The following is a 15590-nucleotide window of genomic DNA, read 5'->3' on the forward strand; positions in this document are numbered from 1 at the left end:
CCACCGCGGGCGCGTGGCGAGGGGGCCGCGCCGTTTGCGCTCGGCACGTACGCGCGGGCCGACTCGAGCGGCCGCTGCCTGCTGCGGGCGTTGTGGACAGGCCAGCAATTCATATGGGCTTTGAGGTTTTGGATCCAGCTCATTTGCTCTTGGTATTTCCTGCTTCCGGCTCCGTGTGTGCGTCGCGTCGGGCCATGCGTGGAGTTTTTTTTTAATATTTTCTAAACAAAAATATATTTCTGATGAGAAGAGTTATGGGACTAGGTGGCTACTGCCCCTGGTACGACGTGGTGCTGGGCGCCACATGCCAGGTCCGTAGGTCTTACCATCCTCTCAGGGTGGGTAGAAATGCTTATGGTGTATTTTTCAGATAAAGTAATATGAATCTTAGAAATTATTTTAGATAAAAATAAAAAATCTAAAAAACATTTAAGTGAAGATAGAACAAATACATGTCAATGAAATAATAAAACCACATTGAATGTAAGATATATATATACCATGTAGGCTATATCTAAGATACATACACGCATTAGGTAATAGATTAAAACTGATAAAATCACATTGAAATCAACAAGTTCAATAATTAGTAGCTTAAACATTACAGATGAAATGACCTTTGAAGTTGTATGTACCTTATCTCTCGGTCTATCCATTGGTAATTGTATTTTAAGAATTTTGATCTACATGATGCCGGTGTATACGAAAAATAATCAAAATTGGAATCTCAGTCATCTGCCCTGTCGTCACAGAATTTGCAACGATGTGAAGTTCTCTAAGGAGTTGACATAAAGTCATCATCGTCGAAACCATCCTCTTCTAGTGGTTGTCAAACGACTACCTCTTTCACGATGGCTCGAATTACTGCCTCTTTCGCAGAGGCATGGAGACCTCGAACGAGCATATCTGCATCTCTAGTTATGTCCGGGTAGGCAGCTATCGTCGAAGAGTAGATGAAAAAGAATAAAGTTCTTGATGGGTTTGTTTAGCAACTCTTCATTATGAGGGAGCACCTAGTAGTATAGAAAAAGAACATACGAAAATATAAACGAGTCTTAAAAGTGCAATCTAACAAATAATGAGGACATTTAATAACGATGAACGGACATTAATGTGCTCCTCATACTGCTGAGGGTGTATAAATTTTGTGTGCACTCGCTTGCTAAAACACTTTTCTTGGTCGGCTAGTTCGCACACCCTAATATATCTCTGACGGCACTCTAGCATGTGCGTCTTTAGATCCTTGGAGGTCACTATAGCGAAAATAACCATATTAGGTTATAATTATGAGTTTGAAAATTAATGACAGCATATGCAATAAGACTAATATGTTTGTTAAGAATATATATATTAGTAGGTCTTATGGATGCAAAACATTAAGAAGCCAATGCAGCCGGGATAAACTTTAGTTGAATTGGAGAAGTCCTAAGAAAAATAACTACACCAAAAGGTCCGGCGCAGATGATATGTGAACACTGGAGTGTTTTGTTGCCAGGTGTTTTTACATGCTGACGATAAGGAGATATAAATGCCGCAACATTTCTGAGTTGAAGCTCAAAGATGGTACATGCCGGAAGGTCCAGCGATCGGTAGTGTGCATACCGGAGTATACATCAGAACATTTGTTGTAGATAAGATGCCAAAGTCCAGTTTAATGTAGTTTAACACACCGGATAATCCGGTGATGAAGGAAAGCAACGCCCGACTGCCCGAGTATTTTGCACCGAGGAAGGTGCAGGATGGCTCAGTTGAACACGTCAGAAGATCCGGCAATGGAGCTGGTGAACATGTCGGAACATCTGGTATTCACATTGGTTTTGAGTGGAGTTTTAATGGCTAGTTTTTGAAAGGTGTACACGCCGAAAGTTCCGGTAAGTACAATCTGTCTACACCGGAACATCCGGCGTATACAGAGAATTTGAGCTGTTAGAGCAACGGCTAGTCCGCAAGGTTGAGGCTATAAATACCCCAATCATCAGTCATTTGAAGGTGCTGGAGTCCAGAGAAGACCATATACAGTTGAGAAGATATCCAAGCAATCAAAGTGCTAAAAGTGATCATCCAAGGTGATTAAGCAGAAAATTAGAGAGTGATTAATGCTTATAGGCCTAGAAAGAAGTGCTGATGCTGCAACCTAGAGAGTGGATCAAGGAGTGATCCAACCTTGTACCAGGAGATACGTTGGTGCCTTGTATTCTTGGTGACTCATCGACACCTTGAGCCTTGATGGCTCAAGCTTGTTGACACTTCGACTTGGTGTGGAGTGACGATAAGAAGCATGTATGGGGATGTGAATGTCCTTGCTTTGATGGCTAAAACTCAAAAGTGAAGATTACGTACAAGTGATTGGAAGACAGGTTGGTGGTGAGACTTTGTCTTAGTGGATTGGTTGCTCATCATGCTTGAGTCTTTGTCTTGGTGGTTTGGTGGAGCTCTAACGTGGACTAGAGGTGGCTTATGTGCCACCGATACTACGGGATAAAAATCCCTTATACCAAGTTTCTCTACATTATTTATGTTTTCACATTTACATACTTGCAATTTAACTTTCTAGAGTGGGTTGTAAACCTTTTTGAATAGTAGAGTAGACACACTAGATAAATCTAAAACATGTTTAGATAGAAATTGATATAGATTTATCTTATAAAGTTTTTGGAGGTATTAGTTTTTAAGTGTCCTAATTCACTCACCCTCTCTTAGGATGTCACTGTTCCTCATAATTAGTATCAGAGTCTTGTGCTCTCGATAGGTTTACCCGCCTAGAGTTATGATGTTTGGAGTTGGTTTGGATACACATAGCGCTCCACTTTTCTATGGTATAATTTTTCCTTTTTGAAAATTCCAATGACCTATTTTTTGCAAACCAAAGGTTACATGTTTGTAGAGTCACCGAGGTGGGGATGAGGCCGCGTATCACCAACAAAGAGAGACAATTCGATGCAATGGCTAAGAGTATCCTTTTATCATCTCTATGCTCTGATGCATTCAATAAAGTTTATTTTCTCACCAATGCACATGATATTTGAAATAGTTAAAATACATGAAGGCATAACGGATGTACGCAGTGAAAAATATCATGTACTAGTTACTAAGCTCAATAGCATAAAAAACTACCCTATGAAAGTGATAATGATATGTATTCTCGTTTGAATATTCTTGTTAATGAGATCAATGAACTAGGTTTGACGCCAATTAAAGACGATCTTCTTCCAAAGTATAAGTTGATAGTCTATGTCATCTACGACAACAACGATATTAAGAAGATGACTCCAAGCTAAGTAATCGATAAGATCACCGCTCATGAGATAACCATGAATATAGGGGTGAAAGCTTTTTTTCATCCGACACCAAGAACCTTCCTCTCACAAGCAAACAAATTCAATGCTAACACATGAAGCTAAAAATGAGGAGACAAGAGTAAGAGTCAAACTCAAGCAAAGATGATGATGATCAAGATGAAAAGAGCAATAAAGAGGATGATCAAAGCACATCAAGCGATGAAGAAATTGATCCCAAGATCACTTAGCTCTTCTCGAAATTAGAGAAGAGTATGAAGATGATCAATGTCAGATTGATAATCTAATCTCTATTGAAGACTTCATCAATACAATTGATCATATTAAGAAGGAAAAGAAGATCAAGAACAAAAAGGAGACAAGGGAAAGAGTCAAAGCATTCTCAAGCATATGAAGAAAGGTGCACGAAGATGAAGAGTCAAGCTTCTATGATGAAAACCTCACCATCTACTCCTCCAAAAAAAGCTCTTTCTTAAAGTTATCATCACATAAGTCGTCATACAAGCTATCTCAAAAGTGTCTTATGGTTAAAAGTGTAGATAACAATGTAAGTGATGATGAATCTGATGAAGATTAGAGAATAATTAGTGCTTATAGACCTAGACAAAAGTGGTTCTAGGTGCTGCAACCTATGGAGTGGATCAAAGAGTGATCCAACCTTGTACTAAGAGGCACACCGACGTCTTGGAGTCTTGCTGACTCACCGACACTTCAAGCCTTGGTGGCTCAAGCTTGTTGACCATTCGACCTGATGTGGAGTGGCGGCAAGAAGCGTGTATATGAACGTAGAGACACTTGCCTTGGTGGCTAAAACTCCAAAGTGAAGATAACGTACAAGTGACCGAAAGAGAGGTTAATTGTGGATCTCGCCTTGGTGGCTTGGTTGCTCATCGTTCTTGTGGTGTTGCCTTGGTGGCTTGGTAGATTAAGAGCCATGACTAGAAGAGTCTTGATAATCGGGAGTATATACTTTGTGGAGCTTTAACGTGGACTATGGATGGCTTGTGTGTCACAGATACCACGAAATAAAAATTCTTTGAGTCGAGTTTGCTCTCTCTACCTTATTTACGTTTCCTCATTACTTACTTGCAATTTACCTTTTTTAAGTAGGTTGCAAACATTTTAAAGGTAGAGTAGACACACTAGATAAATCTAGAATATATTTAGATAGAAATTAATATAGGTTTATCTTGTGAAGTTTTTGAAGTCATTAGTTTTCAAGTGTTCTAATTCACCCCCCTCTTAGGACATCAACATTCCTAGCAATCACAGAGCTTACCGTTCGCCTCCATCCTCTGTGGTGAAACAGGGACAACAGGTCACGATCTATCATTTCGACAACACTTTATTCAGGTTCTTCTCCTTGAACATATTGTCACCTTTTGCATGGGTTTTCTTCATAGTATATAGGGTTATCATTAAGGATTTGAATGTCCACGATAAATGTCTACTTGAGAAGCTAGCCATGGCATGGTATAGGGTATCAAATAGTAGTAGTGTTTCGGAAAACTGCGATGTCATGACCTTCTCGTTGCCTCAGCCTCTTATTTTATAAATAGGGACCGATGGTGTATGTACCAAGTGTAGTTATGTAATTTGGAGGTATATGCATTTGATGCCATCCTGCAACGACCATTCACTGGACTCTGAGTAGTTGGCAGCGTGCGGTCACATTACTCTGAAAAGGTGACAGTGAGCGGTTTCGTCAATCTAAAAAGCTAACAGCGAGGGGTTGCATCTCCCTGAAAAGGTTGTAGTGTTACGCCACATGGGATTAAGAAATACATTAATGACATGGTAAGTAGTAACGTTTGAACATGTAATATATAGAAAGTAGACATGTACAAGTTGAAGAGCAGATGACTAGTTTGCGAATCTAAGATGCATCATAAAACAAACATCTAAGTTATAAAAGCAAAGATAAAATCCTACTATAGTTTCCCCTGTTGTCGTCGGTTGTTCTCACTATCATGGTCCCATTGCCGCCACCTCTGGTTCTCCCTCACATGACCCCCAGAGTAGGTCAAGTTGTCTGGTGGAATAACCTATATTGTAGATCTCGTAGCGATCACGGGTGTCAAAACCTCCTCCTGGGTCTACTGCATCGGTGGTGGAGCACCAAGCAACTGGGACCCTGTAACGACGGTGTATTCCAGGGTGCCCCCAAAGAAGCACCTCACAATGTCGAATGTGAGGTCTGACCGAGGCTCATTCTCCTAACTTGGGTATAATGACTACGATGTTACCGTTGTCGTCCATACATAATCACTCAAGGGACCTACAAATAGATGAATTTATTATATATGATAAATGTGAAAATAAATATATTAGTAAAAATACAATGTTGTGCCTGTATGGTATGCAAGGATAGCTGTAGACGACTCGACCTAATCACTGAAGTAGGGTGTGAACGGTGGAGATGCAGATGCAGACTTCCCGACTTCATAACCGTACTGATCTACAGATGGATGATTATATTAAATATACTATTGAATATATTGAATGAGATAGAATATTGACGGCCATTACCTGAGAGGTAGGCGAACGGTGAAGGTGTCAATGCTGGCCATGGTCTATGTGTCTACGCCATTAAGTGTGTAGGTGCACATAACATATTTTTAAAAATAAATACATCAGTAAGAAAAGAATATCTCTAACCGATGTACGTATGAAAAAGGCGTACCTATTTTTTCCGGTCCTGGAGCATGTGGTCCAGGTGGCGATGTCGATGCTAGCCCATGTGGAGGTCGTTGCACATCAGATCTCCTAAATGACTCTGCGTTGACCCCACTGGACCGGGAAGGGGCACCGAAAACTTATGTAGTGGATTGGCATGAGGTAAGCTTCAGGGCCCGTGCGGTCTTGTTAAAAACCCGCTATATTCGTCGTACTAAGCTGCATCCTTTGCCTAAGACGTCCGATGGTTCTAGTCGCGTTCTTATGGATATCGCATATGATATTAGACTGTTGAAACAAACATGAAACAGGATTTTCTATTTATAGTGGTTCATATGAGATTATATGTAACAAAAATAATAAGTTACTTTAACATACCGCTAATGCAGCGTTCTTGTTCCAATGACCCGTGTAGGTTTTCGCAGTCGAAACAACGTACGACCGAACATTACCTAAGGTGTAGGTGACCCGTCTATATATACACGAGATGTACCACCGCAGAGGCAGCATGGGTGCTAACAACCACAGAGAGGACGGGAGGGCTACCCACCTCCTCATATGGCAGTAAGGCCTACGAGCTTGCCACCATGGTACCTCATGGTGCCTTACCGTCCTTTTAAAAACGTTTAGTTCTGTAATTTTTCTCATCTACGGTATATTTTTTAATTATTTTATTTAAAAAATATATATAAAAAATTCCGTGCGGCCGGTTCGAATGAGCTTGCCGGTCCAAATCTCTTGTAGAGCTCCAAGTACGGACACCGCCAAAACCGTAGTTCTCCAGTTCAGAGGTTCGCAGCCAGTTTCACCCTACCATCGATAGGAGCTAACCAGAAGCTTACTTTTAAAACGAAAGCTAAACACTGGACTAAACGTGAATAATTATCTTTGATGTTGTCATGACTTCGTGTTTAAGCTGGCAGTTACGCTCTGTAGAGGGTTCCTCTGGTCTCCTGCCGATACGTGCGCACGGCAGTGACAAAACTTGGTGGAGGTTGGTGGCGCTGCTACTGCTATCCAGGCGTGACCGTGAGCGTTCCATGGCTTTTAGGTTAAAAGATAGTGCCGCGCCATGGAGAAGCATATGTGCGGCCCGAGCAAAACGACAGAAGCAAGCGACAGAGGCTACAGCCTACAGAGATGATAATGCAGACGGTACATACTCCGACATACACAGTGCGCTGCGCTGGATGTAAGAGCTAAAGTTCTTCCCTCACCTTCTTAGTGCTTCGTTTCTTATCTATGCAAAGATACTCACGAGCCAGTACCTTCAGCTTAGATTTTAATAGATCTGTTATACGTGCATACCCAACCAGAACCTTCTATGGAGTGCTTCGTTTCTTCTCTATGAAGATTCCACACTGTTAGAGTGTACAACAGTTTGATCTGCCTCGTTATACCCAACCCATATCTTAGGTTTTAATGAATCTGCTATACACATATGTTCAATCGAACCCTTCTATAAAGTGCTTCGTTTCTCCTCTCTCCAAGTATTTCACGTTGTTACAGTATACAACAATCTGACTCAGCTCGTTATATCCGTGAGTTAAACCTCCAACATAGGTCTTAATAGACCTGCTAAACGCACAAGCTTAACCGAAGTCACGATAAAAATCCTACATCAACTGAGACATTTCGGACTCACTGAGATCCTCTAAATTTACCGATATTAGACTCTAAGACCATATGATAGAGAGTACAATAATCTAATCTAGCTTGCTATACCCACAAGCCAGCACCCATAGCATAGGTCTCAATAGATCTACCAAATACTTATGTCTAATCGGAGCCACAATCAAGATCTTAAATCCATTCAATATAAAAGACTAGTACGATAGATAAGAGCCTCCACCTTTTAAGTAATACTCTTTCAACATTAATTTTTCGATACGAGACTAAATCCAACCCTCTCACTCGTCGCATACCGGGACCCAAGGCACGCGCTAAGCTTCTCGTGATCTCAGTGACAGTTTGGCATTATTAGGCCTTCTCCAGCGGAGTCGGCATTCGGCCCGCGGGCTGTATCCACGTCAGATACGGGACGTCACGCGCCCGCAAACGACGTCCAGCAGAGTCGGCTTCGGGGTGAACAGCGATACGGCTCGCGTTCGGGGGCGGCAAAGTTGCGGGGAGGATGCGGCGTCCGCTTCACTGTGGGAGGCGCGAGTGGCGAGGAGGTCGTTGGTCCCGCGGAGCGGCGGAAGCGGAACTGGCGAGCGGGTGCGGAGGCGAGGCGGGAGGCGTCGGAGGGCGGCGGAAACGCGGAGGTTCCGGAGACCGGGAAGGCGACGAGTCTTCCCCGTTGGGCGACGAGTGCGGCGACGCAGATCCGGCCGGCGAGGTGCAAGGATCGCCACCTTCGGTGTGCTCAGCGGCAGTAGGAGGCCCGTGGTCATCCCGACGGCCCAGGTATGTCCTCGGCTCCCAGATCCACTGCTTAGGGTTAGGCGGCGAGCGGGCGGAGGTAGGGTTCTCCGGCGGGGGTGGGGTTCTTCCGTTTGGTCGGCCACATAGGTTGGTAGGGTTTGTGTTGCTGCAGATCGACATTTGCAGGGGATCGCCATGTGCACAAATGTTTAGGCACCCGATCCCCTTTGGTACGAACCCCTAATCGCATGCAAATGTGGCCGGCACCGACCGGATTGATGACAAAATCTTAGGGTTTCTGTGTGCGCATGTAGGATCATCTCCACACTAGCAAAATTCCCTGTTCTTGGTCCATTTTGGTGGTGACAGACCTGTTCTTGGTGACTGTAGTGTGCTAGATTTGTGCCTTTCTTTATCGAATGCAGTGCGAAATAGGTTATAATTGATGAACTTTGGACACCCTTGTTTGTGCCTGGAGATGATGCTACTATGAAACATTGCTATGTGTTTTGGTTCCAGCAATTTCTGTGACAATAGCTTCGGAAAGTCATGAGGTATTGAACAAGTTTACTTGGGAATGTGATTTTGTGCACTACTCTCCATTGTTGTCTAGCTGGGAAAGGTAGGAACAGCAGCGCATGTAGGATCATCTCCACACTAGCAAAATGACCAGTTCTTGGTGCATTTTGGTGGTGACAAAAAGTTCTTGGTGACTGTAGTGTGCTTGATTTGTGCCTTTCTGTATCGAATGCAGTGGGAATTAGGTTGTAATTGATGAACTTTGGACACCCTTGTTTGTGCCTGGAGTTGATGCTAGTATGAAACATTGCTATGTGTTTTGGTTCCAGCAATTTCTGTGACAATAGCTTCGGAAAGTCATGAGCTATTGAAAAAGTTTACTTGGGAATGTGATTTTGTGCACTACACCATTGTTGTCTAGCTGGGAAAGGTAGGAACAGCAGGCAATGTTTTAGCAAAGTTGAACCTCACTGCATAGGCTCATGTAGGGTATTTTTAGCACACTATCCTGGAGTTAACAAAATGTGTAACACTATGCAGTGAGGCTTCGCATCCTTTGATTGGTGTAGGGCTGGGATAAGTAGGAAGTGTAGGGGATAATGGGAATGGCAATGAGGGCTGGCAATGGTACATCTTTGGCCATCTGGGTAGGAGTAGGAGGTGAACATTACAGCTAGTTGTATGGAAATAATGTTTTTTGTAGTGCAAGAATCACTGCTGTCTGGACACTAGAGTAGGATATGATCTGTTGCAGTAATGACATATGTTGTGTAGGGTACATATGTTGTGTATGGTACGTATGTGCAGTAAAGAGTACACCTGCATTGATTGAGTCCCTGCATAGGGCACACATTAGCACATGTTCCTTTAGTCATTCTGAACCCGTGGTTGTAGATGGACCGCGCAGCGCTTGTCGCTCTTGTGTCGAAGATGCAGGACCATGTGGAGGAGTCGGCGGCCGCTTTGAAGAAACTGGCCATTGACAACTTGAGTCCAGAAAGCACCCCGGCTGCCGTGGACCTCAACATGGCACTACTGCATGTGGAAAACATAGCGGAGGACTTGGAACAGCTTGTGTTCCAAGTTGAAGACTGTATGCGGGACGTTGGCGTCGACAACCATGGTCTTGACACCGACATTTCAAGCGCAGCAGTGTTAGAGGAAGGGGCTGCATCACAAGACAACGACGAGGATGGTGTCGTTCAGTCTGACTGGAGCACCGATGAGCTCCTGTGTTCCGAAGATTCAATGTCCATCGAATCCGATAGGTCATGGAGGCTGTAGTTGGGAACAATCCCTATTATGTTGTATGCAATGTATGCACTGAAGGTAGCCTGTAGTTCCTGTTGGTTAATGGATGACATTGGAAGTGTCGGTCTTGTCCTCTAGTTGTCAGTCCTTAAGTATGATCGTTGCCGTGGTAGTATGTCTAGATGTATGAGACATTTCGACAACCTGGGTGACCGAATGCTATATGTTTTCGTGAACTTTTTGTGATGACTGATAGCAGGAACTTATGGTCCAGAATTGAAACATTACATGTGGCCCATTCATTGCTTATTGTCTTGTACTGAACGATTACATACTTCCTACATGTACTGCTTAATGTCTTGTGGTCAGGGACGAAATGGAGTACGCTGGATTCCTTCGCGGGGAAATGGAGAACATGCCGTGGGATGATGTGTTGCCGCTCACCGAAGATGCCATCATCGGCACCCAGACTCCTTCCGCGCAGGTGCAGGACAATGAGGCACCCGTAGAGGCGGCAGCAGGTGGTGGCCGTGGCTGCAGTTATAAGTTGGAGGAGGACCTTCTCCTGGTTGCGGCCTGGTTGAACGTGAGCCTAGATCCCGTGGTTGGGAGCAACCAGAGCTTAGGTGCATTCTGGCACAGGATCGAGAGTTACTACAACGAGAGCAAGACATTTACATCAACTCGGAATAAGAAATCGCTGCAGGGGAGATGGACATTCATCAACACGACGGTCCAGAAGTTCTGCGGCCACTACGCAAGAGCCCTGCGCACTAAGAAGAGTGGAACGACCGAGGCGGAGACGGTATGTATCTTTGCTGCAGCCTTACAGGACTGTACATACACGGTACTGTCTTAAATCATGTTCAAGCATATGGCCTGCATGCACGGTCCTCTCTTCATATCATTGAACCTGATCGGCAAAGTAGTTGAAGTACCCTACTGCCTCGGCATTTTGCAGGTCGTTGAGGCATGTAAGATGTTTCAAGCCGTGGAGCATAAGGAGTTCACCTTGCTGCCGTGTTGGAGGGAGTTGCGCAATCATCCGAAGTGGCAAGCGGAGTCGGCGCGCAAAAAATAGAAAACCGCACCTTCCGGAAGTCCCTGTTCGACACAACACGGAGGGTCTTCAGCGGGGATGAACATACCTGAGAAGGTCGGCGAACATCCTTCCACCTGCAGCCCTCGTGCGAAGAGGCCTCCAGGGCGCACGCGATCGAAAGACGGGGCACGGGGTATGTCTTCCTCAAGTTCTGCTTCAGCGCCCATGACAGATCTTGTTGATCGCCAACTCGCAATGAAAGAGATGATTGAGAAGGAAAGGGCTAAGAGGTTCGCAGAGTTGATGGAAGTTGAGCGCAAGAAGCTCCGCCTTGAGGAAGAGCGTATGCAAATGCAGAGGGAGAAGGAGGAGCGGGACATAATGAACATGGATATTTCACATATGGATGAGGACCAGCAAGCATACTACAAGAGTCTTCGGCAGAGCATCATTGCAGCTCGTCGCGCCTCTTCTGGGCCTTCTGCATAAAATTCGAGTGCTTGCTGTAATACCAAACCTGATATGTGTAGTGTTATGCACTTTACGGCTGCTTGTGTATGTTTTTTTGTCACGTACTCTTATTCATTTTCCTGGAATTTGAGACTTCATATGATGTCCTGTTTACTGCAATCCCGTTTGGTGCCATAATTTTAATTGATCCACTTGGTGCCATAATTTTAATTGATCCACTTGGTGCAACATCCACTGTCATGTTTGATCATTTTTTTCGGTTCAATGGTACAACCTGCCATACTCCAACACAAGGTACATAGTACTTAAATTTCGTAGTACTGAAATTACATGCCGATAGTGCATACAACTGAAATTTCATACTCCAAACAAAGTACTACTGAAATTACATGCCCATAGTTCATACTACTGAAATTACATCCCCATAGTTCGAAATGACATAGCAAATTCGACAAACTTTCGACGAAAAAACCCCACTACCAAAGGACAACGTGGACCTCATTTTATTTAGTTCACTACATTTACGTTTGGACTACTCTCCGCCATGGAGCTGCCATAGATGCTCCACAAGATCTTCACGAAGCTGGTGATGACCCTGCCTGCTAGTTATCATCCCATACCTATGCGTAAAGGTTTCAACAGCGGGTATCGGGGTGTGCAACGGCTCCACAGGGTCACCTGAACCGTCGTAGACGTGTTCAGCATCATCATCACCTCTCTCATTTTCCACTATCATGTTGTGCATGATAATGCAGGCGGTCATGATGTCATGGAGGGTTTCCTGATCCCATATCCTTGTAGCCCCCCTGACTATAGGAAAACGAGACTGCAGCACACCGAAGGCGCGTTCGACATCCTTCCGTACCGCCGCCTGCTGAACGACGAAGTGTTGCCGCTTCAGCCCAAGCGGACAAGATATGGGCTTCACGAATGTGGCCCATTCCGGATAGATTCCATCTGCAAGGTAGTACCCCATGTTGTAGTGGTGTCCATTTATTGAGTATTGTACCTGTGGTGCCACACCAGCAGCAAGGTTGTCGAGCAGATGCGAGCGGTGCAGAACGTTGATGTCGTTCAGGGAACCCGGCATTCCAAAGAAGGCATGCCAAATCCACAGGTCCTGCGACGCCACCGCCTCTAGGATGATCGTCGGAGAGTTGACGTGGCCGGTGAAAGAACCCGACCAGGCTGTCGGACAGTTCTTCCACCTCCAATGCATACAATCGATGCTTCCCAGCATCCCCGGGAACCCTCTTCGCTCGTTTGTAGCAATCAAACGAGCGGTGTCCTCCTCGTTCGGAGAACGGAGGTACTCATCGCCAAACACCTCGACGACGGCCCGAACAAACCGCCTCATGCTCTCAATGATGGTGGACTCTCCGAGTCGGAGGCACTCATCCAGCGAATCCGCAGGAGCATCGTATGCTAGCATACGAAACGCCGCAGTGACTTTTTGCAACGCGGACAGCCCGAGCTCCCCTGCCGCGTTCCTCCTCTGTTGGAATCACGGGTCACGGTCCTCAACTGCCTCCACGATTCTGAGGTACAGGCCACGTTTCATCCTGAACCTGCACAAACATGAACAATAAGACGCCACGCACATACATGTGTTCATAATACTACGTGACGAGACTTTCTATTCACACTTGTACCTGCGCCGGAATATGTAATCGGGGTACACAGGGGGATCGGCGAAGTAGTCATTGAACAACCTTTGGTGCCCTTCTAGGCGATTCCGCTGGATACGGCGACGTCCGGGCACTGAACCGCCCCAAGCTCCGCGCTGTGTTGCCGACGACTCATGGATCGCGGCCATAGTCGCAACGAACAAATTATCTTCCTCATCGGAAGAGTCATTGCCGAAACACAACTCTCTAATGGTGTCGTTCCAGGCTTCGTGAGGATCCATTTTTCGCTTTCTTGCAAGGTCTCACTACCTCATCCCCTTATATATAGGCCACGGGTATTCCTTCCCTAACAAGCCACCGCACGAGCCTTCCGCAGCAAGACTGGAGGCCTCCTTCCTATCCTTCCATGGCACATCAATCCCTTCCACTACAAGCCACTACTCATTGGTCTTCCGCAGCAAGATTGGTGGCCCTGCTTATTGTCCACGCTAGACACAAGTAGAAGGCGCAAAATACTATCGTTGCAAACATTCATTTCTATCTCCGGTCACAGCAGGGGCCGCCAAACACTTTGTCTACACGCTCATCTCAACTGCCATATGTACTGCGCAAAAAATAATTCAATTCAGATTACCTCAGTTCTATAACACTAATTTGTACCATGCTACATGTCCAAATGAAATTGCTACGGTGGCGGTTATGGCGGTTGGGACAAAATCAATTTAATATAGGGGAGAGAAGATAGCGGACGACATATAGAGTAACTGCTGGAGATGGTTGGAATGAGGGAGGCTGTAATAGTGATACAGGATGCTGTAATAGTATTTTAGAGGATGAAAATATAGGGTAGCTGCTGAAGATGGCCTTATACTTTGCAGTTTGCAGGAATTGGTCCGTATGACCTTATCGTCGTAGCAACCCTGCTGTTAGTTCCGGTGAACGTCCCTAACCTTTTCGGCTTTTCGTTGTGCTGTGCAGCCTGTGCTGTGTACAGAGACATATGGAAGAAGTATGAAAGTATAATCCTCGTGAGGGTACATACTTTGGCATTGTTAAACTAAGTAACTGCAGAACAATCAAGAAGCAAGATAAATAACGGTAAACAAAGTAGACAAATGGTCCATTTGATCCAAGAGGGATTTTACTGCTTGAGAAACGCCTACGAACACTTTTTTAATTTACATAAGGGACACACCAGAGCCACCAGCCCATCAACGTCCTCTGAAAACCAAGACAAAACCCAACAAACACATGGATCTAAACCGATTTATCATACTAGGACAAACACACGGTGATGCTAGCAGCATCCATGTCCATATCTTGGGCTACTTTTCGGTCGGGGACACACGGCGCCCGCACGCACGGAGTCTCGTACGAGCAACGGCGGCTCTCCACACGTCCTCACGGGCACTTGGTCCTGTTGCCGTGCGTGGTCCAGTCCGTGTAGCACTTGCCGCAGGTCTCCCTGTTGCCGGCCGTGCCCGCCGGCACGCAGCGGCAGACGCTGCAGCACTTGAGGCACGCCCGGCTGCACACGTTCTTGCGCGAGTGCGCGCCGCACCGCACGTCGCACGCGCCCCCGCAGTCTGCGCGCCCCCGCCGCATCACACAAAAAGAGTTAGCGCCGCAACACACAAACACGCATCGTGAACAGAGAGGACGATTAGCTCGCATCGCTTTGCCTGTTAGCGCGTACCTTTTGCGGGGTCGACGATCTGGTGGGGAGGAGGGAAGAGGGGAGGAGCCGGTGGGGAGCCGCCCGGAGCAGCCTGACAAAACAACCCAAACCCAGAGAGTTCAGAGCAAAATCAGGCGAGACGGCAGGAATGGAACTGATGGTACCAATCGTCTTCATGCGTGCGTGCGTGAGCAGAATCAACTAGCTAGTTCCTCCTTACCACTATGTTGCTGTGGCTGAGCAGGAGGAGAGACGCCACCAAGGCGACGATCACTGCAAGCTTGCTGGGAGCCATTGATGCCTCTGGAGCTCGGTGCCTGGACTAGAGCTTACTCTGGAGCCGTGGAGATGAGTCTGGACTCTGGAGTGGCAAAGTTGGCCAGTGAGATGGTTAAACTTAAATAGACAGAGAGTCACGGGGCGAAGTGAAGTGTAGTGTGCTGCTACTGTGGAGGTGAGGTGCTCGGCCTGGGGCGCGTCAGGTGTGTGACCTTGGTCTTGGTCGCCGTCAATGCGCCAGGTTGGCTCCGGGCAGGGCGCCTGCACTGCACGTACGGTCTCTGCACTGCCACGCCCAATCGCCTTGACACGTACCCGCGTCAGTTAACACAGCGGCGCGTCAGTTAACACAAGCGGAGTAAATTGGGTTTGTCCCTGTGACA

General features: G+C 45.9%; 3 protein-coding genes across 3 annotated transcripts; 1 reads left to right on the forward strand and 2 right to left on the reverse strand.

Moving 5' to 3' along the window:
* Window positions 1–9788: 9788 nt before the first annotated feature.
* LOC133925511 (uncharacterized) lies at window positions 9789–11190 on the forward strand. Its single transcript, XM_062371415.1, has 3 exons — window positions 9789–10126; window positions 10479–10914; window positions 11071–11190. Exons 1-3 carry the CDS (start codon window positions 9789–9791, stop codon window positions 11188–11190), a joined length of 894 nt encoding a protein of 297 aa, XP_062227399.1.
* Window positions 11191–12546: 1356 nt separating this feature from the next.
* LOC133925512 (uncharacterized) lies at window positions 12547–12979 on the reverse strand. Its single transcript, XM_062371416.1, has 2 exons — window positions 12632–12979; window positions 12547–12579 (listed from the first exon to the last, which is right to left on the reverse strand). Exons 1-2 carry the CDS (start codon window positions 12977–12979, stop codon window positions 12547–12549), a joined length of 381 nt encoding a protein of 126 aa, XP_062227400.1.
* Window positions 12980–14251: 1272 nt separating this feature from the next.
* LOC133924377 (snakin-2-like) lies at window positions 14252–15318 on the reverse strand. Its single transcript, XM_062369871.1, has 3 exons — window positions 15149–15318; window positions 14947–15019; window positions 14252–14836 (listed from the first exon to the last, which is right to left on the reverse strand). Exons 1-3 carry the CDS (start codon window positions 15221–15223, stop codon window positions 14652–14654), a joined length of 333 nt encoding a protein of 110 aa, XP_062225855.1. The 5' UTR covers window positions 15224–15318; the 3' UTR covers window positions 14252–14651.
* Between the last annotated feature and the right edge of the window lie 272 nt (window positions 15319–15590).

This window comes from Phragmites australis, chromosome 7, assembly GCF_958298935.1.
Source record: "Phragmites australis chromosome 7, lpPhrAust1.1, whole genome shotgun sequence".
Taxonomy (NCBI): domain Eukaryota; kingdom Viridiplantae; phylum Streptophyta; class Magnoliopsida; order Poales; family Poaceae; genus Phragmites; species Phragmites australis.